Source organism: Caenorhabditis briggsae, assembly GCF_000004555.2.
Source record: "Caenorhabditis briggsae complete genome, chrV, whole genome shotgun sequence".
NCBI classification, from domain to species: Eukaryota; Metazoa; Nematoda; class Chromadorea; order Rhabditida; family Rhabditidae; genus Caenorhabditis; species Caenorhabditis briggsae.
In genome coordinates, this window is record NC_013488.2 from 1,254,556 (window position 1) to 1,274,103 (window position 19,548).

At 38.9% G+C, this 19,548-nt stretch overlaps 4 protein-coding genes across 4 annotated transcripts; 1 reads left to right on the forward strand and 3 right to left on the reverse strand.

Annotated features, from left to right (window-relative positions):
- Window positions 1–1,320: 1,320 nt before the first annotated feature.
- CBG01509 lies at window positions 1,321–3,669 on the reverse strand (the record flags this gene model as incomplete). Its single annotated transcript, XM_002635292.2, has 7 exons — window positions 1,321–1,529; window positions 1,574–1,680; window positions 1,724–2,427; window positions 2,801–2,899; window positions 2,949–3,097; window positions 3,142–3,461; window positions 3,518–3,669. 7 exons carry the CDS (start codon window positions 3,667–3,669, stop codon window positions 1,321–1,323), a joined length of 1,740 nt encoding a protein of 579 aa, XP_002635338.2.
- Window positions 3,670–6,176: 2,507 nt separating this feature from the next.
- On the reverse strand, window positions 6,177–10,124 carry CBG01510 (the record flags this gene model as incomplete). The annotated part of the gene is made up of 10 exons (XM_002635293.2): window positions 6,177–6,385; window positions 6,523–6,629; window positions 6,675–6,801; window positions 6,850–6,950; window positions 7,092–7,271; window positions 8,000–8,101; window positions 8,161–8,620; window positions 8,669–8,994; window positions 9,730–9,847; window positions 10,112–10,124. 10 exons carry the CDS (start codon window positions 10,122–10,124, stop codon window positions 6,177–6,179), a joined length of 1,743 nt encoding a protein of 580 aa, XP_002635339.2.
- Window positions 10,125–12,569: 2,445 nt separating this feature from the next.
- CBG01511 lies at window positions 12,570–16,153 on the reverse strand (the record flags this gene model as incomplete). The annotated part of the gene is made up of 7 exons (XM_045236601.1): window positions 12,570–13,143; window positions 14,024–14,622; window positions 14,701–14,948; window positions 14,999–15,071; window positions 15,541–15,678; window positions 15,727–16,020; window positions 16,148–16,153. 7 exons carry the CDS (start codon window positions 16,151–16,153, stop codon window positions 12,570–12,572), a joined length of 1,932 nt encoding a protein of 643 aa, XP_045091849.1.
- A 1,124-nt stretch (window positions 16,154–17,277) lies between these two features.
- Window positions 17,278–18,765, forward strand: CBG01512 (the record flags this gene model as incomplete). The annotated part of the gene is made up of 5 exons (XM_045236602.1): window positions 17,278–17,378; window positions 17,427–17,763; window positions 17,817–18,176; window positions 18,222–18,337; window positions 18,525–18,765. 5 exons carry the CDS (start codon window positions 17,278–17,280, stop codon window positions 18,763–18,765), a joined length of 1,155 nt encoding a protein of 384 aa, XP_045091848.1.
- Window positions 18,766–19,548: the final 783 nt, after the last annotated feature.

A 19,548-nucleotide genomic window follows, 5' to 3' on the forward strand; every position in this document is an offset into this window, starting at 1 on the left:
CAGTTTACATATTTTATTCACCAATACCGACGCCGCCCAACAACGATGCTATTTGAATTGCCGCCGACGGACTACTGTACCTGCTGATCTAACTCGGTCNTCGTTCTATTAGAGGTTTTACGGTATTCTTCTTTATTGAAAAGTGTTATTTTTCTATTGATTCCCCCATTTTTTTTCCAACCAAATTTTTTCCCAATTTTCTTTCAAATCTCTTCGTTGATTTCTTCTCTATTTTTTCTGTTTACAAATTAAAGTTCATGCATTTCATTCAAATAATATTTATCTAAACAACAAATATAACAACATTATCAAAAGCAAAAAAGCAACAACAAGAAAAACTCCCGAATCACTCCTTATTGATCCGTTGATTTCGCTTCTCTCTCAACTCGCGATCCCACGTGGCAAACGGTTCCATCGTCAGAACGCCGGTGGTGCTAGTGACGAATTATTGAAGATCGATGGCTGAAAACTAACAAAAACTTTTGTGCGTCTATAAGATACGGTAGCTGATCTTTTTTACTTTTTCCAGCTGAAATTTCAGGATCGAAAAAGGGATGATTCAAAGCAAAATAAATTTTGTAAAAATTAAATATTTTATGTTGAAAGACACAAAATTAAGAAAAAAAATCCGAAATGTTGAAGAGAACCATCGATGGGTGTCGCCGAAGGTACCCTGAAAATATATGCTTAAAGGTGGGGAGACAAGAAAAAAAAATAATGTTCTCGAAATTCCGTCTGAATATGCCCCTCGAGGAGTTGAGCTAGCATGGGCGAGGATTGAGAGTGCGGCGCCGCTACCGACTGAGCCACGCGGGAAAAAGGCAGCCTGGGCCCGATTGTATACATAAAGGCGAGGACGCCGGCTGTACGCAGAGTGGCTAAGCATTGTACACCGTGACGGTAGAATGCATACTCTAGCTACAAAAAAACTACGAAAAATCTCCTGTCGCCCCACCTTTAATTTTCCTGAAAAATCTGGAACAAACAAAATATGTTTATTGACAGAAAACCACAGGTTTTTCTTGTATTCGTTCAAAACCGCTGACATATATATGATAAATCTATCTAGATCACGGATCTGTCAACTTTCAATCATTCATTTTCAGAGACCCCAACTCATTCACCCAAATTTTCAACATGACGGATTCTTTGAATTCAAACCGTTTCGCGCCAAAACGAATGACATGTGTACTTTAGCCATTTCAATTATCCGCGAGTCTACGGAGTGTGAAGCAATGGATGTGACCATGACAAGATGAATGTGCTTCAAAGAAATAGGGAGAACAATTTGAAATTTAAGAAAAATCTTTATTATAACGCTTAAAGTTTTTTCACAACAGTATTCTCTGTCGTTGGCTCATGGATCAACTGCTCATGGTGATGCTTCCGGGAATACGTGTGTTTCCAAATCTCTGCCAGACACGCGGAGCTATGAAATCTATAGAAGACAACAATGGGGGAAGCAATACTGAGCATAACAGAGTAATTGTCGGGTAGTTTGAGTGGGAACCCGAAATTTGATTCCATTGCTGAAGTGGAGAAAGTTTTGGGGGGCTACAATGCTAGGACTCACTTTCAAACGTATGGTAGATAAACAAGTTGATGTTGCAAACAAGGAGAAATGTGATTACTTGTTTTCCAGGTTGTTTCTCACGGTTTAAGTAGGTGTAACATCGCATTCTGAATCCATGGATGAATTGAGACTCATCTAGATATGGCTCACCTGGACGCGAACAAAATGAAAACCGTTTGAACCAAAACTTCAGTGATTCTCAACACAAACGATGGAATTGTGATCCATGTAACCGTCTGCTTCGTCAACCGATCATTCAAATACAAATCCATCCCAGTACAAGAATAAACACACTCGCCAGCCAACCCAACAATCAACAAAATATCATCGATAACTTCTCCATGAGCATGCAACCTGTATTGGAGTTTTCTCATCTGGAAGAATGCCAAAACACACGCCAGTAGTGTTACAAGGAACATCAGAAAATCCGTGTATCCCACGAGAAGATCTGCTGCGTTCGTCTTATGGCTTTTCGTCAGAATCCCATGCATTCCAATGACTACTGTAGAAATGATATGAACTACGATCCCCAAAAAGATTCCAGTTGATGTTCCACTGCAATCGAATCGGAAGCTTCGTTTCTTTTTTTTTTTAGGGGATTCTCCTGGGTTTGGATCATCATTTTTCCAGATTATAAAACAGATAACTGCAGCAATCAGAGAGAATTCCACAAGACATGTTAGGAGAAGCTCCGAATTGCTTCCTAGCTTGATTATAGCTCGTAGTTGTTTATCGTGAGGTCCAAACTCGTCCATTGTGAAATCGTAAGACCATTTGGTGAATACTTCGGTTTTGGTAGCGTTCTTGGCTTCTTCCTCAGCATACTTTATTTCTTTTTTCGCATGTTTGATGCTCTAAAATTGTGAAAATTGAATATAACGTAGGACATGTAAAGAATGGGCCCAGCATGTCAAGTTTGAGCTCAATTATCTCGGTTTCGATAAGAGATATCAAAAATCTGTCAACTGATAAGAGGGTTGTCATAATATTTTCAATATTTTATCAGTTGACACAGTTTAGATAACTTTTGAAGGAACCGAGATAGTCGAGCTCCAATTCCACGCATGAGGTGGGCTCCTTTTAAAGCATTTACGGCACCTCTAAATTTTGGTGATATTGTGATAAACAATTTATCGGTTGACAACTTTTCGGTATCTTTCACAGGAACCAAGAAAAATGAGCCCTTCTATTACAGGTTTTACGGGTAGAAGTCTCAAAAGTTCATACCGATTTGATGAGACAAATTGAAAGCCATGTCCATAAATTGACAGCAACGCAATGCATTAAACCAAATTTAGCAATAATATTGGATCGTTTCAGAGAGATCTGAAAATCCAAGTTTTCTAAAAATTAATCATAAAAAAATATAACCTACTTTCGAGTTAGAAAAAATGAAATGCATTTGCATGTAGGTAAAAACAACTGCCAATGTGTACTTGACGACGTAAATTCCATGTCGCTGGTTTTCGAAAAAACATAAAAGCACCTCGGTTCCCCATAACACACTTCCCATTGACCCGAAAACTGAAATCATCAAGATATTAAATTTTCCACATTTTTAGACTCACATAAAGTCCCAACCCGAAGATACATTGTACCCGCACCATCTCCATTAAACACCGGCTCATCGCGGAGCCATTTTCCTGGGTCCACCAGCCATCCCTTCCGGAATAGAAGATAAATGCATGAATTGATTATATTGGGATAAATCACGAATAGATAGAGATAGATAAAATAGGAAACTGCTACTGCATACATCAGGACACAAAATATCGAGTACGGTAGCCACATGTCTTCGGATCGCCATGTGGGAGAGATCTCGATTACAAATGCGACCATGGTGAGGATCAATGCGTAGATGGAGCAGAGCATGTTGATGCAGAAGCTTCTGAAATGTCAAGATTAAGGATATCTAGAATCTCCAGAATATTAATAAAAACTCACTTGGCCGTAGAATTCCTCGTCCACTGTGGTTCATTGTCATGGCTGATATAATCATCCGTAGATATCGAATACGAAGTGCTTGCAGTCGACACCTTGTTTTTTAGAGATTCTGAAAAGGTTACTGTAACTCGTTTTTTGAATTTCATAATCATTTTTGCTGACAATTTGGGTTTTGTAATGCTTCTGTGGCTCTCTCTCTCTCTCTCTCTCTCTCTCTCTCTCACTCACTCACTAACTTCCGAACTTTCGGATTACTTTACTTTGGAAAAGAGGAAATGAGCAGTGTGCTCAAGATCGCTAGACTAAATGTACCCAACATTTTGTGACAGAAAGTGGAACTACAAAATCTTTTGTCAAAAAGTTGCGTTCAAAATCTTTTCGGTTACTAAAAAACGTGCGAACAGTCAATATTGGTTGGGTCAAATAGTGTAATATTGCTCTACTACACCACTCAATTTTGAGCTCGATTATCTCAATTTCTGTAAGAGATAGAAAAATGTGTTAACAGTTGAAATTGTTTTGATATCTTCTAAAGAAACCGAGATAATTGAGCTCAAAGGGCAAGTTTAGGATGGCGTAGCATTCACAAGAAGGGGGGCTTCCAGCTTTGAACCAATTTATCTCGGTTCCAAGAAGAATCAAAAATTTATTGACTAATACATATAATATTGGTGATATCATGATAAAAAATTTATCTGTTGGCAGATGCTTGATATCTCTCACAGAAATAGAGAAAAATGAGCTCAAATGCACGTATAGAGTGAGCTTGTATTAGAGCATTTAAGGCATCCCGTCTTTAAACTTTGAGTCAATTTATCTCGGTTCCTGTGAGAGAAATAAAAAAAATAGTCAACTGTTTAAATTTTAATGATATCCTGATAAACAATTTACTTGTTTACAAATTTTTTATATATTTTGAAGGAAGCGAGCTAAATTGGCTCAAAGTTGGAAGTAAAGTCAAAAACCCATAAAAACTTACCATTCAAAGACATTTTTCTAGAATATGATTTTCAATGTTCAAAAAATTTATCATTCAGAAGACGCCGGCATGTTTATATTCCATATTCTATGTTTATGATCACAAACTTTATGCTTTGTGCCCCTATATTTTCAGACTCACCCTTTTGTATAATCGCATTAGTCATGGCTGGAGAGAAACTGGAAATGACCCCCTAGACTTTTCAAAACCCCCCCCCCCCCCCTGGGTGGGTGGAGTCGTATGAACTTTTTGTTCATTTCATTTTGTCACAGATCATGAAACAACTTGTTAGGGAGGCGACACAAATACACGTGTCGGGGGCAGACCGCCTGTTTGTTCAATTACTGCTCCGAATCGAGGATTTATTTAAGAAGATGAGCGTCTCAATTTATTCCAGAGGGGTTACTGTACTCGATGTGTACATAATGGTTTGATCTCGGGTTACTGTAGGTGTGTTGCAGGTTGTTGTTTACTTGTGTTTAGCGATTAGTGATCGTGAACGGAAGGCAATTCCTGTTGTTGTCGAGCAAAGAAACAACTTTTTAAAGAAACATTCTGATGTAATAGATCATATTGGGTTTGCAGTTTGCGGGCCAAAAAGCGTATTTAGCTGGGTTAACAGAATGGAAAGCTAATTAAATATAGATGCGAGACATCCGTTCCAATTAAGAAAAATTGTGCAAGAATCGGAAACACATAAAGTAAGGAAAAATTGGGACGAGGAAGTACAGTAAACACTTTGAGCCCATTTATCTTCGTTCCTGTCAAAGGATCAAAATCAGTCTACTGATAGAAGGATTATCATGACAACAGCAGCATTTTGTCAGTTGACTACTTTTTAATATTTTTCATAGAAATCGAGATAATTGAGCTCAAAGGGCAAGTATATAATGACATTCTATTAGAGCGGTTACGGTATAAGAGATCACATGTTGAGACTGTAGAGGAATGCCTACCTGAAAAGCCCATAGTTTCTTTCAGGATCAATATTTTTCAACTTACTGAATTAGTTATGATAGAGCTTGGCGAGTACTACAAAAATATACTACTTGGGTTACTGTATCTTGTCTATAAACAAAGTTACGAAGCCATAAAGCTAGGACCGCGTAGCTCAGGCAGTGTTTGGCTTGTAAGTTTGTTCCTAGACAAGATACAGTAACCCGAATATTATCATTTTGTAGTACTTGGCAAGTTCTATCATATACAGTTTAGTTGGTCTAGGATTTTTCTAGAATTTGTCATTTTCCTGATTGCACCAAACTGGTATACCGTGTGGTGCATAATTACCATCACTCAAGTTTGCGCTTGCATAACATTTGAGAAAAGCGTAGTACTGAGCTCAAATCCAGAGTGCCGAAATTCAAATAATTCGTCAGTGAACTGATCAAGTTTCAGCTTATTTGATCAACTTTGAGCTGAGGTATCGCTTGCCAAAGTTGCTTCATCTCATGAAAATCACTACGCCGTTCATCTTTGGACAATCATAACAGAACCCAGACTTCAGGAATCGCTTTGGTGCACCAGAGTCTGCAGGTTTCTAGAATTCATATTTCCATAAAACGTCTTTTTGGTGGCATTCTTTTATGACAATCGAGCAAGACCAAATACACAAAACAAGACCAAATATACATACAATACAAATTCATTGTTTCTCGTAATTTCGATAAAAACCCATAACATTCAAGCAATATGATGATCTTCTAACGGTTTGTGATGTACATTATGATTATGACTATGATTATGTTTCGTCGAATACGCATGTTTCCAGATTTCCGCAAGACAAGCTGAACAGTGAAATCTGTAGAACACCACTAGAGGAGATGAGATATTCAGGAGCGCCGAGTAGACGGACGCCATTTTGTGCGGGAATCCAAAGTTTGATTCGATCGCTGAAAATGAGAATTATTCAGAGATAGAGTTGTGAGAAAACGGTTTGTATTTGGGCGGGTGAAAAACAGGCCGCCTGCCGGCCGCCCGGTGGGCGCCCACCAGGTTCTCCCCGCAGCTCGCCCGTAAAAAAACTCACTTTCAAAAGTGTGATAAATAAACAAATTGATATTACAGACAACTAAAAATGTGATTATCTGCTTGCCGGGTTGATTAGCAATATTACTAGCTGATAAGCTACGCAACCTGAAATCCAACGTTTACAATTTTTCTTGAATACCCAAAACACACCATGAAGCAACTAAGATAAATATACTCTGCACCACTACCTGCACAATCCTACATACAAATGCCACTACAGTAAGACAAGTCGTTCCTTTTACATTCTCTAGTCTCTCATTGACATATAAATCCAATCCTGAAAAAATGTTCAATATCTTCCAGATCCTTCGATTTCTAATTTTACCTGTACTACAGTAAACAATCTCTCCAGCTAACCCAACAATCAACAGAATCTCGTCAACCACTTGTCCATGAGCGTGTAATCTGTACTGGAGTTTGCGCATTCTACAAAAACACACATACGCAAAAGAGTAGGAGATCAAGTCACAAATTTTGTGCCTTTTGTATGAGTAAAGGACAACAAATGTTATGAAATGCTTTTTTTGCAGGGAGGGGGAATTCCCCTTTCGAAAGCAGATGACGAACCTGATGAAAGCGGCAAAAACAGCCAGGAGGGTCACACAGAAAAGTACAGTTTCGGCGATTCCGATGACTTCATCGGCGGCACGTGGCTTGTCGCTGTTGTTGTAGATGTAGTGCATGGAAATGGAGACGAAGGATCCGATGAGGAGAACCAGGGCAGCAAAGATTCCAACCGAGGTGGATCTGAGGGATTTGAAAGTTTAAAGCATACTTGTAAAATTCCGGGCCGGCCTGAGGAAATTTTCAAGGCCCAGAAAATCGGGAAAAAGCCAGGCCTGGCCCGTCACAAGTATGGTTTAAAGTACTGTTTTGAATGTTTTCTTTGCTGATTTGAATAGTATAACTTCCAAACAAATATGCTCAAAACTAAACGAGTTACAGCGATATTTTTCAATTTTCGTGGTGGGACCAAAATTTTCAAACTCTTAGGTTTTTGAAAATTGGGTCATAAACAGCCATATTTACATATCCCCCGGGGAGTTGAATCTTTGAGCCCGCCGTTGGAGATGCCGCACCGCTACCGGCTGAACTACGGTGCTGAGGTGGCCGAACAATGGGCACGCTCGGCTGTTGGCGCCAATACTTGCACAAGTCTCTGAGCACATTAGGCTTGTCCTAGACTCATGGGAGTCTTGGTCAAGAATTGTATTCTGTTGTTCCCTGGTTATGGAAACGACACAAGACTTGGCCAAGCCTCCAACAAGTCTATGACAAGCCTACCACAAGTCTTGCACAAGTCTCACACAAGTTTTAACTAATACATAGAATAATGTGGTCAGAGACTTGTGCAAGTATTGCCGCCGACAACCTAAACACTGTACACCATGACGTCAGGATGCATACCCTAACTCCAAAAAAAACTCCGAAAAATCTCATATTTCAATTCTCCTACCAAAAAACCCCCAACTCACTTGCAATCGAACCTAACATGTTTCTTCCTCGCTTCCTGTGGATTCTCCTCTCCCTCGTGTTTCCAAATGATGAAATACACGGCAGCGGCGATCAGAGAAAACCTACAAAGATTAAAACTTCCTTTCCAACCTCAAACATTTCAACAGAAACCACAACTTACTCGACAAGTGTGGTCAGCAAAAAGTTGGCAGCACTACCCAGCTTGTACAAGGATCTCAGCTGCTTCTCACTGGCACTGAACTCTCCCTCTCCTTCCAACACGTAGGCTACTGTAGTTGTGATTGCCTCTGTTACCATATCTGTCATATTCTTCTTCTTCCACTTCTCCTCATTTGCCTGGAGCTTCAACGTCTTCTTGTTAGTTTTATATACCGCTTTCGCGAGGCATAGGGAGAACCAAACCCAAAGGTTCACAGCGATACAATGCATCATTCCGAATGAAGCGATGAAGCTATTCTTGGGTAGATCGATTTTAGAGTTGCAGCAAAGGAAATGCATTTGCAAGTAGGTAAAGACAAATGCGAATATGTACTTGACAACGTAGATGTTATGACGGGTTTCTGTGAAGAAGCATAGGAAGATTTCAGAGCCCCATAGTACACTTCCAAGTGTTCCGAATACTGTAATTTTTAATACTGATTATGACACTTGACACCATTTAAACTCACATAAAGTTCCCAATCTCAAGTACAATGTTCCAGCTCCTTCTCCAGTAAACACTGGCTCTGGACGGACCCATCTCTTGACAGAATGAACGCTCAACACGTGGATTCTCTCCAGGTACAGGAGGATTGTGTTGAATACGATGGGGTAGAGAATGACTGTGTAGAGATAAATAAAGTAGAGAATTGCGATGGAATACATTAGAACACAGAATATTGTGTACTCGATGTGCATGGAGTCTGATTGCCATGTGGGGGAGATTTCGACGATGAAGGCGACGATAGTGAGGATAAGAGTGTAGAGAGCGGTGAGGGATTTTAGCCCGAAGGATCTGCAAAATTGAAGGTTGGGTTACTGTAATTCTGGTATCTGGAAGTGAGGAGAGGGGTAGCTGTATGTTGTGTTTATCTACCGTAACCCAGAAAAAGCTATAACAAAATGAAAGGGGACTACCGTAAACAACTTTGAGCTCATATATCTCATTTTCTATGAAAGACACCAAAAGTCAACTGACGAAATGCTACTGATATCATGATAATCATCTTATCAGTTGGCAGATTTCAGATATCTTTTACAGGAACCGAGATAAATTGGGTCGAAGTTTAAAGATGTTCTAGTCTTACAGTTTCACACTACAATCCCGCGGCCCCCCCTCCCCCCAACTTTAAGCCAATTTATCTCGGTTCCTGTCAACGATACTAAAAAGGTGTCAACTGATAAAATGATTATCATATTATCAACAATGTTTTGTTAATTGACAACTTTTTCATAGCTTTGAAAAAAACCGAGACATGTTAGCTTAAAATTAGAAGTTGAAAACAGTCAAAATCCAAAAAAAAAAACTGGTAGAGTAACTTTCTTTGAGCTCATATATCATTTTCTGTAAAAAATATCAAAAAGTGATCAACTGATGAAATGTTACTGATGTTATGATAAACATTTTGTCAGTTGACCGTTTTCTGATATCTCTTACAGGAACCAAGACGAATTCGCTCGAAGTAGAAGTTAGAGGGCTTACGGTATTTCAGAGAAAATTTAGTTGTTACAGTAGCCCACTATCACTCACTGTGCTTTTTGATTTTTGGTCCATGTCGGAAGGTTTTCTGGCAGCGTACTACTGTAGTCTGACAACACTGTTACATCGCTGGACGTCGACTCGATCGAAGTTTTCATGTGGAGTCTTTCTGGAAATTTCAGGTACCGTAAAGCTTTGAACCCATGTATCTCGGTTCCTGTGAAAGATATGAAAAAAATTTCAACTGATAAATTGGTTATTTTAATGTCTTTAACATTTTATCAGTTGACAAAATTTTGATATCTCTCATAGGAACTGAGATAATAGGGCTCAAATTTGACACAATGGGAGCGAGTTAGCTTTTGAATTATTTATTCCCAAATTAGCTTATATTATCAATTAGCATCATAAGTAAGACAAAGTATAAACTAACCTTTGTCAGACATGTTGATCTTCGTTAAACTCGTAAGTTATAGTGACAAACCCCTCTCGGACTGATGATTTGGGGCGGAAGACAGGAGGGGTAATAAGAAGAAGTAACATCGAGTACAAAACCACCAAACTCATTGTATCGCCGCCTTTCTGTTTATTCGGACCGCAACATCAGTAGCGCCATGTGCTAGACAATCAGAGAGAATTGGAGAAAACAGAACAGTTTGTACCCGTGGGTGTCAATTCCAATCGGAGAAGTTACATAGTTTTTGAAGGTGGGCGACGGGTGTTAGTGCTCACAGCGGAAGGTTAAGTGACAATGAGCAAATATCATCATTAAAATTAATAGAGATGATATTATATTTAGCAGCTATTTTGCTTATCTGTTTGTCCACTTGCGAGATAAACAGTGGGGGTGGGGTGATAAGAGATGAGTCATTTTATCATTTGGCACGTTTATGTATAGGTTAATCATTTTTCAAAATAAAAATTCAGCTAAATTGGCAGTTTGTGAAATAAAGCTTAAACTTTGAGGTCCAAATTTCAGGAAGCGTCAACCAGTAATTGAAGGGCCGCTACAGTGTCAAGTTTGAGCTCAATTATCTCAGTTCCTATACAAAATATCAAAATTGTGTCAACTGATAAAATGTTGGGGATATTATGATAAACAATTTATCAGTTTACCATTTTTTGATATATTTTACAGGAACCGAGAAAAATGGCTCAAAGTTAAAGAAGGCCTTTGTTCTCGTTTTTCATTTTTCACTAATCTCTTTTGTTCTAGTTCAAAGGTTGACCGCAAGAGAAAATGTGCGAAACGATTTTGAACTGGCGGTAAACATGAAAGAAAGAGCAAATAGAAAATGGTTACGGTATGGAAAAGTATATAAAGAAACATAACAGACATTTTTGTTGATAGTCCCGTAGAAGAAGCAGCTGTTCCTCAACTTTGAGTCAATTTATCTCGGTTTTTGTCAAAAATATCAAAAAGTTGTCACATGATAAATTGTTTATCACAATATCATAAACATTTTTTTTAGTTGATCACTTTTTGATATCTCTCATAGGAACCGAGATAAATCACTTTGAAATTGACAATGCGGCAAAACGAATGCTATGATGTGTCGGCTGACAAGAGATGAAGAAAAAAACAGAATATTAAGAAAATAAAACAAGTTGAATACATATTTTCAAAACCAGTTAACTTCTAAAAAACAGCAACTTTTGAACAGTAAAGTTGGCATTCAAAGCTTAAAACACAGATTAAAACCACCGTAATCACTCATCAGAGATGGCAGGAATTCCGACTTCCGACTTCCTACTTCCGACTTCCGGGTATTTTTTCACTTCCGACTTCCGACTTCCGGAAAACCAGTTTCACTTCCGGCTTCAGACTCTCAAACTCCGGCAATGAATTTTTGCCAAAAATGTTGCGAAATTTGTTCATTTTGACCAGAAAAATAAAAAAAAATTTCAAATTTAGCGCCAATATCATAAATTATGCTCCGGAATTATAGTAGGCCATCAAAAAAATTGAAAATTTGAAATTTTACTTCCGACTGCCTACTTCCTATTTCCTACTTCCGGACATTTTTTCACTTCCGACTTCCTACTTTCCACTTCCGACTTCCGACTTCCGAAAATGAAATTTTATTTCCGATTTCCTACTTCCGACTTCCGACTTCCAACTTCCGAGTTCAAAAATGTTAATTCCAGACATCTCTGCTCTACATAGAGGACCCACACTCTAGCTTTGAACTTTGAGCCAATTTATCTAGGTTCCTATGAGAAGTATTGAAATTTTGTCAACTGATAAATTGTTTATCAGGATATTGCAAACATTTTATCAGCTCATCACTTTTTGATATATTTTACAGGAAATAAGATATATGGGCTTAAAGTTGAGGCTATGAGAGGCATGACATTAAAATATATTATTACGGTAGGCTCAATTTGGAACGAGACAGACCAGAAACTTGCCATATTGCTGTATTTGGTTTCATGACCATAACTTCAGGAATGGCCCTTAGATTCCCAGTTCCGTTACCTATGGCCAGACGCCCAGTGAAACTTTCTGACCCCCTTTTCCAATATTTAAACTTCAACTTCAGGTCAGAATAACAAGGAAACCTTCTTTTATTGACCCATAAAACATTTTGCACCCACTCCGAAATTCCATTGGGTGCTTTGAAAAGATTTCACACGTAGTTTAGTTCATTGTCTTTTCTCCCCTTGTTCGTTTTTGTTCTTGTTCAAAGATTGGCCAAAGGTGCCAAGAGCGTGTCTAAATTGAACTGACAGTAAATATAAGAACAAATATGTGTCAAGTACAGGGGCATATGTAAGAAGTACTGGAACATTTATTATCGATGAAAAACAAAATGCAAGAATCAAACCATCAAGAATCGTTATCAAAGATTGAGATCAGTGTAGACAAATATTGGGCTACAAAATTAAATTTAGACAAGTTGCTGATGATGATGAGAAGCATCGGACATCGGAGAATTAATCGGAGAGCTTATCGGAGACTGTACATTATGATGATGATGGTTATGTTTTGTTGAGTAGGTGTGCTTCCAGATTTCCGCCAGGCAAGCGGAGCTGTGGAATCTATAAAAGACCACCAGAGGAGAAGAAATGTTGAGGAGCTCGAAGTATTTGTTTTCCATGATACTCGGGAATCCATACATGTTCTTCATTCCCTCGAAAACATGATAGACGAATAGGGTGATATTGATAATGATTAGAAATGTCAATGTCTGTTTTCCAGGTTGGTATTGGGCATTTGTAGCTGACAAGCATCTTAATCTAGATGCAATCAGGATGTAGATGGCTTGGACGATAACTTGAACGATTCGAAATGTGAAAACTGCGATGGCGAGGTTTGGGGCATCTTTTCCGGTTCGTTTTCCATTGATTATCATATCAAATCCTATCGAACAGTAAACCAATTCTCCTACAAGTCCAATGATAAGCAGAATCTCATCAATGACTTCTCCATGAGCATGTAACCGGTATTGGAGGACACGCATTCTGAAAATTGAGTGGTTTATAATTGGCTTCTTTGTTTGCTCAACAAATAAAGAGTAACATGAAATTGGTTTTTGAAAAGTTTGAAGTTTGATTCAAAGTTTGAAAGTCAATTTTGGTCTTTTGTACCGTATGTCCAGCAAATCCAAATCGTTAATTTTGAGCTCAATTATCTCGGCTCCTATGAAAGATAGCAAAATTTTGTCAACTGATAAAATATTGCTGATAATATGATAAATAATTTATTAGTCGACAACATTTTGCTATCTGTCACAGAAATCGAGATAAATGAGCTCAAAGTGGACGTATAGGGCGTCTGTTAGAGGGACTACGGTAACTTGATTTTTGAAATAAACCAAACATTTTTACGGCATAAACATGTTTCAAAATGTACGTATTTACCTTATATCACATCGAAAAGTGATTTTAAAATTCTGAAATCCCCAAAAAATGCCTAAAAGGATGGCGAAGAGGGACGAGGATTTGAATTACCGCGCAGTGAAAAACCTAGGCCACGACGGTGGGACGCCTTATGCGCGATGTAATTGTGCCGGATTTTTTCACATAAAAATCGTTAAAAAATCATTTTCGGCCACTTTTTCAAAAAAGTTGCCGGCGGCCGTGGCCTAGGTTTCTCCCTGCGCGGGAATTCTAATCCTCGTCTCTATCCGGCAAATAGAAGCCCTCCCACACCGTCAACTTTGAGCTCAAATATCTCATTTCCTGTAAGAGATTTCAAAGTTTTGCCAACTGATAAATTGTTAATCATAACGTCACCCATATTTTATCAGATGACTAATTTTTGATATCTTTCACAGGAATTGAGATAATTGAGCTCAAAGTTGAGAACTTCAATTTTTGAAACAAAATTTCTAAGACTCACCTCCATGACCCGAAAATCGTTGCTATCAGTGCTACACAGAACAAAATCAGGCACACAATTCCAAGGATCAAATCAGAACCTCCATAGTTCTTCTTATTGTACAACATTGTGTAAATTCCAATCGTCACAAATGCCGCAGTCATGAAGAAGATGCCAGCGAACAGTCCGACTGTAGTACTCGTACAATCCATTCTCAACTTCTTCTTCCTCTTATCAACGTTCTCTTCCGTACTTGTAGCACCCATGTATTTCCAAATTATGAAGCAGACAGCGGCCCCGATCAAAGAATATTCTACGAGACAGGTCAGCAAGAAACTGGAGATGTCTCCTAGTCGAGCCATAGATTGCATTCGGAGAAGAGTGTGGTTTGAAGTTGTGTAGTTGTTGGAAGAATAAGTTTTCGCAGAGGATGAATTTGTGGACATCATTATTGGCTTCATTTTCTCCACTACAACTTCTACTATCCCTTCTAGTACTGTAGTGGCTTCGAGTTCTTCCGACGATGATGATGAAGATGAGGAGGAGGATTCAGAATAGCTAGCTGTCGAATTCTTTTGGTGTTCCAATTCCTTCTTCTCCTTCTTGAGACGTTTCACTTGCTGGAATGAGACAAAAGTTAGATACCGTCAGCTTTAAGCTCTGTCAATTATCTCAATTCCAGTGAAATTTGACCTTACCGCTTTCACCAAACACATTGAAAACCATGTCCAGATATTCACAGCTACACAATGCATCATTCCAAAGCTCGCAAGATGGTTATTCCGATGAAATGTGATTTTCGAGTTGCAAACGATGAAATGCATTTGGAGAAAAGTGAAAATTATCGCGGCAATGTCTTTGGCAGACACCAAACGATGAACGCATTCGCCAGAGAAGCAAAGGTAGATCTCGCAGCCCCAAAGGACACTGCCAAGTGTTCCGAATACTGAAATGGATCTTTTTGTGAAGGGTGAGCAGATACTCTATGTAACTCACAAAGAGCTCCAAGTCGTAGATAGAGGGTTCCAGCACCTTCTCCATTATGTAACGGTGGCGGGATGAGCCATCTCTAAATTTTTACCTCTATTATCTCGGTTCCCATAAGAGATACCAAAAAACAGTTAACTGATGAATTAATTATCCTGTTATCACCAACATTTTATCAGTTAACAAAATTTTGATATCTCTTATAAGAACCGAGGTAATTAAGCTCAAAGTGTACGTATGCGCTTACGGTAGTGCATTCATTGATTTAAAAAATTTGCGAACCAATAAAATGTTTACCATATAATCACCAATATTTTAATAGTTGACAAATGTTTGATATCTCTTATAGGAACCGAGATAATTGAGCTCAAAGTTAACTGTTTGGGCGGGCTATGAGAAGAAAGGGAGAGGGGTTTAAGCTCAATTATCTCGGTTCCTATGAAAGATATCAAAAATTTTTAAACTAATAAAATGTTTATCATATTATCACCAACATTGTATCAGTTGACACATTTTTGATATCGCTTATAGCTACCGAGATAATAACTCACATCTGGTCTTGGCACCCAAGATGGTCTCTTCTTGTTCAGAAACATGATCAAAGCGTTGATTGGCTTTGGATAGATTACCATAAAATAAGTGTAAATGAAAAATAGTATGGCAATACCGTACATCAAAAGTGAGAATATCTGAAAATCAATAATCAGTAAAAGATCGTTCTAGAGCTTTCTATCTACCGTCTCCGCTAGCCATAGATCAGGTGATTGCCATGCGGATGATAAGGAGATAAGGCAGGACACAATAGTGAGTAGCAATACATACATACTTGTCAGTAAACCGACAAGAAATCGGGTCGCTTTTGGATTCTGAATCCATTCGGGATGTTGGTCCAGAAGAGGCTCTTCTGAAAGCGTCGGGGAGGCAAGTGGAGTGCTTGGTAGATGGCCAGGTGGAGCTGTAGACGTGCTAGCCACACTGACAATGGAATCTTTCTCGCGGAGAGGTTCTAAAAGCATTGAATTAGGATTCTTCTAGAATATTCAGAATATTGTCAGCTGCATTTATTTAAAGGGACATGATACAATAGATAAACAAGGAAAAACACAAAATCTATGACTTACCCTTTCTCGCCAACTCATTTTTGCTTGTAGTACGCACCACCATGACAAAGAAATTTCGTTTCGTTCCGACTGTGCTCTATGTCTACGCGTTTCTGTGTATTTATACCGAGAGGCGAGTGGTACAGTAGTCCTCTCTGTGGGGTGGGTAATATCAAACACTCATTGGCATGTCCATTTGTGGAGTTTTATGTTTGAATGTTTGCTTTAAACTTAGAAAATCAACAAATAATTTTTTTTTGTCGTCGGGATACACCTTTAATCCCCGTTCTTTGATGGTTTGCACTCAAAGTCAGGGGTACTATAAATTTGAGCTCATATATCTCGCTTCCCGTAGAAGATATGAAGGAGGTAAACTGTCAAAATGTTTATCATAATATCAGCAATATTTCGTCAGTTAACCAAATTTTGATATCTTTTACAGGAAATGAGATATATGAGCTCAAAGTTGACGACTTGGGTGGCTCTCTTAGAGTAATCTTATAAGAATCACTAGTCCGATAACATTATGAAATAGATAAGCAGTTACAAAAACGTTCCTCATGTTTCAATGTTACAACTTCTTGTTCAAGAATCAAATATTTGCCGAGCAAACCTAGTCATTTTTTGAGTTCAAACCCTCAATTAACCACGTGGCGTCTACTGTAGTCTACTGTTTGCTGAAAACTGTTGTTGACAAGTGTCAATAATAACATGTTATTTGTTCCAGATTTTTCTATTCTAAACCCTTGTAACATCTCTCAGGAGAAAACATATTTTCAGATTACGGTAGTTGTCGTTGTGGGACCTTTGGCCACACCTATTGGCGGTTTTCTTCGATTTTTTGCACCCGAATAATATTTTTTTTACAATATTTTATATTTTCAGACATTTTTTCAAAATCGAATTGTTCAAATAAACTTTATTTTGCTTTGAATTATCCTTTTTTGAACCTGAAATTGCTGAAAAAAAAATAAATTTTCAGCTACCGTACGTTAAAGACACACACAAGGTTTTGTTCTTATGGTCTCGGCACGATTACAGTTTTCTTGAGGAAATGTCATCATTTTTGTTTGAAATTGTGTTTTCTCGACGAAAATTATCGAATTCTTTCGAATTGTTAACCGATTTTGTTTCAGATTTTCCCTGTTTTCGTTTCTAATGATTGATTGACGCCTAATAAACGACGAAATGCTGCCGGATATTAACCGAACTGACATGGAAAACGCCGAATCATCTTCCGGGTACTCATCGATGTTAACGTCGCCGCAAAGTTCCGACGAGGATTCATTGTGAGTTTTTTGAATCCAATTTTAGAGTCTAAAAATTTGATTTTTCAGGCTGAAGACAATAAGGAGCAAGACACAACTAGAGCTGCGAAGTCCTCTAAGTTCAAATCGCCACGTGGATTACTTGGAAACAGATGAAGAGGTGGAAATCCAGGAAGACGAAGAGGAGGAATGTGAATTCAGACCTGTACACGATCCCAACGAATTGGAGCCTCATAAAGAGTGGTACCAGAAGCTTCTAATGTTCGGAGTCGAGTTCAAGCAAGGCCTGCGTGGACCATTCCCTCCGTTTCCTCCTCCACCACTTCCATCGGCAATGATAGCGGCGAGTAGAGCGATTTCGTATAACGCTTTTGAAGCCGTCAAGAAAGCGGCGACTAGTTTATCAGTAAGCTTACTGGCCAGTGTGTTTTTTCCTATAAATCGTTGGCAAAGTTTCAGGCAAGATCTCCAAACACAACTTCACTCGAAAATCGCGCTCAGCGATTCAGTCCTTCGGATTTTCAGCCACTTCCACCGCCGCATGTCTATCTGCAAATGATCAGGACCTTGGCGCCCCATCAGTATATCGATTTGACCTATGCGCTTGCTGGATCAGTCCTTCTTGAGATGGGTGTCAAGGTTCCGGAAGCCTATCCGCCGTTGCCACCGAAAATCGAACCGTTTCGCGATTTGGAAGCTGAGGAGCGCGCTCATTTGACAGAAATGTCGTCGCAATCTTCATCGGAAGGCGAGTATTCCGATGCGTCCGAGCACTCAAGGTTTTTAGACAAATTGAAGAGAAGGAAGAATCGGGAGAGGGTAATGATGTGTTTTCAAATACTTTTACATCAATTTCGTTTCCAGAGAGCTGCTCGCGAGATTCGAATCGCCGCCAAACAGCTTCACGAGCCTTCGATTTGTGTCAATGATGCGGAGGAGATGAAAAAGGAGACGTTTTCCAGAGAAAGTGTCTACAAGGAGTGAGCTTTCACTAATCAGAGATCTCTAACTTCCTCTTATTTTTTTTCAGGAAAACGCTCTCCACTTTCGTCAAGAAAATGGTCAACAGGCGACCACCGCTGCCTCCTCAGTTCTTACTACCTAATTTGCATCAGAAACGGTTCTTTTCTTTATTTTCCAGCTTTTTTAATTATACATTTCTTGCAGAGGGCTTCCCTTCCCTTCTCCACCATTCATCCCACCTCCACCGGTGCTGATCCCGATTCCATACCCAGTCGATGTTCCATTCGATCCGCCTATAATGTGTGTGCCGATCTCGATGTATCTATTGTCGCCTCCTGAAACGCCATCGTCTTCTACTTTGTCACTTCACAACAATAATCAACTCAGCGAAATCGAGAAGCTACAAGATAATGTGTCTCTGTTGGAGCTGAGAAAGAAGGACTAGACTTGATTTTTGTTCTATATTTTTCTGTTTCTATTTTTTTTTCTCTTTTTTTGTCTATTTTGTTGGCAAAATTGCCTCTATTTTTCCCCTTGTAATTGGTTCAATAAGGTTTCCCTCCCCAAAAGCCGTGTGGCGTCGAATATGATGCTTCGCAGACACACTGCGTATCTGAAACCATGCCTCGGTTCGAGCACGCGCCTCTCAAATGTTCTGAAAATCTTTGTATTTATGTGCTCCCCCCTCAATATCTTTTGCATTTTCCCTCTTTTTTCTCAATTTTTTACAGGTCACAACTAGTTGCCTTTTCTTTCTTTGTTTCCTTTTGTTTCTCTATCTGTTCTGATGCGCTTTTTGCTTTTTATTCTGTTTCTTTCTTGCAACCTCTCTGAAAACCATACAGACTGTGTTTTTTCCCTTTTATCTCTCTCCGACTCTGCACAATGAATCTTTCTTTCTTGTGCCAATGAAGATTTTTTGGGCAGTTTTGAGCAGTTAATAGGTGTTAATACTTTTCCATTGATATTTTGCTACTTAATTTGATTTAATTATATATATTTTTTATGGAAAAAAAACCCTGTTAGTGTCCACAGCTTGGATGCACTGTAATTTTGTTCGGGGGTACGACGAATTCGAACGTTTCCAAATTCGAACAGACCTAAAATCGAACTGATTCAATTCAGAAAAGTCCTTTTTTCGCACACGTACCAGAACAGAACGCGGACAGAATCGAACTGTTACAAGTTCGAACTGGTAAGGAGTCGAACTGTCCCAACTTGGAACGCT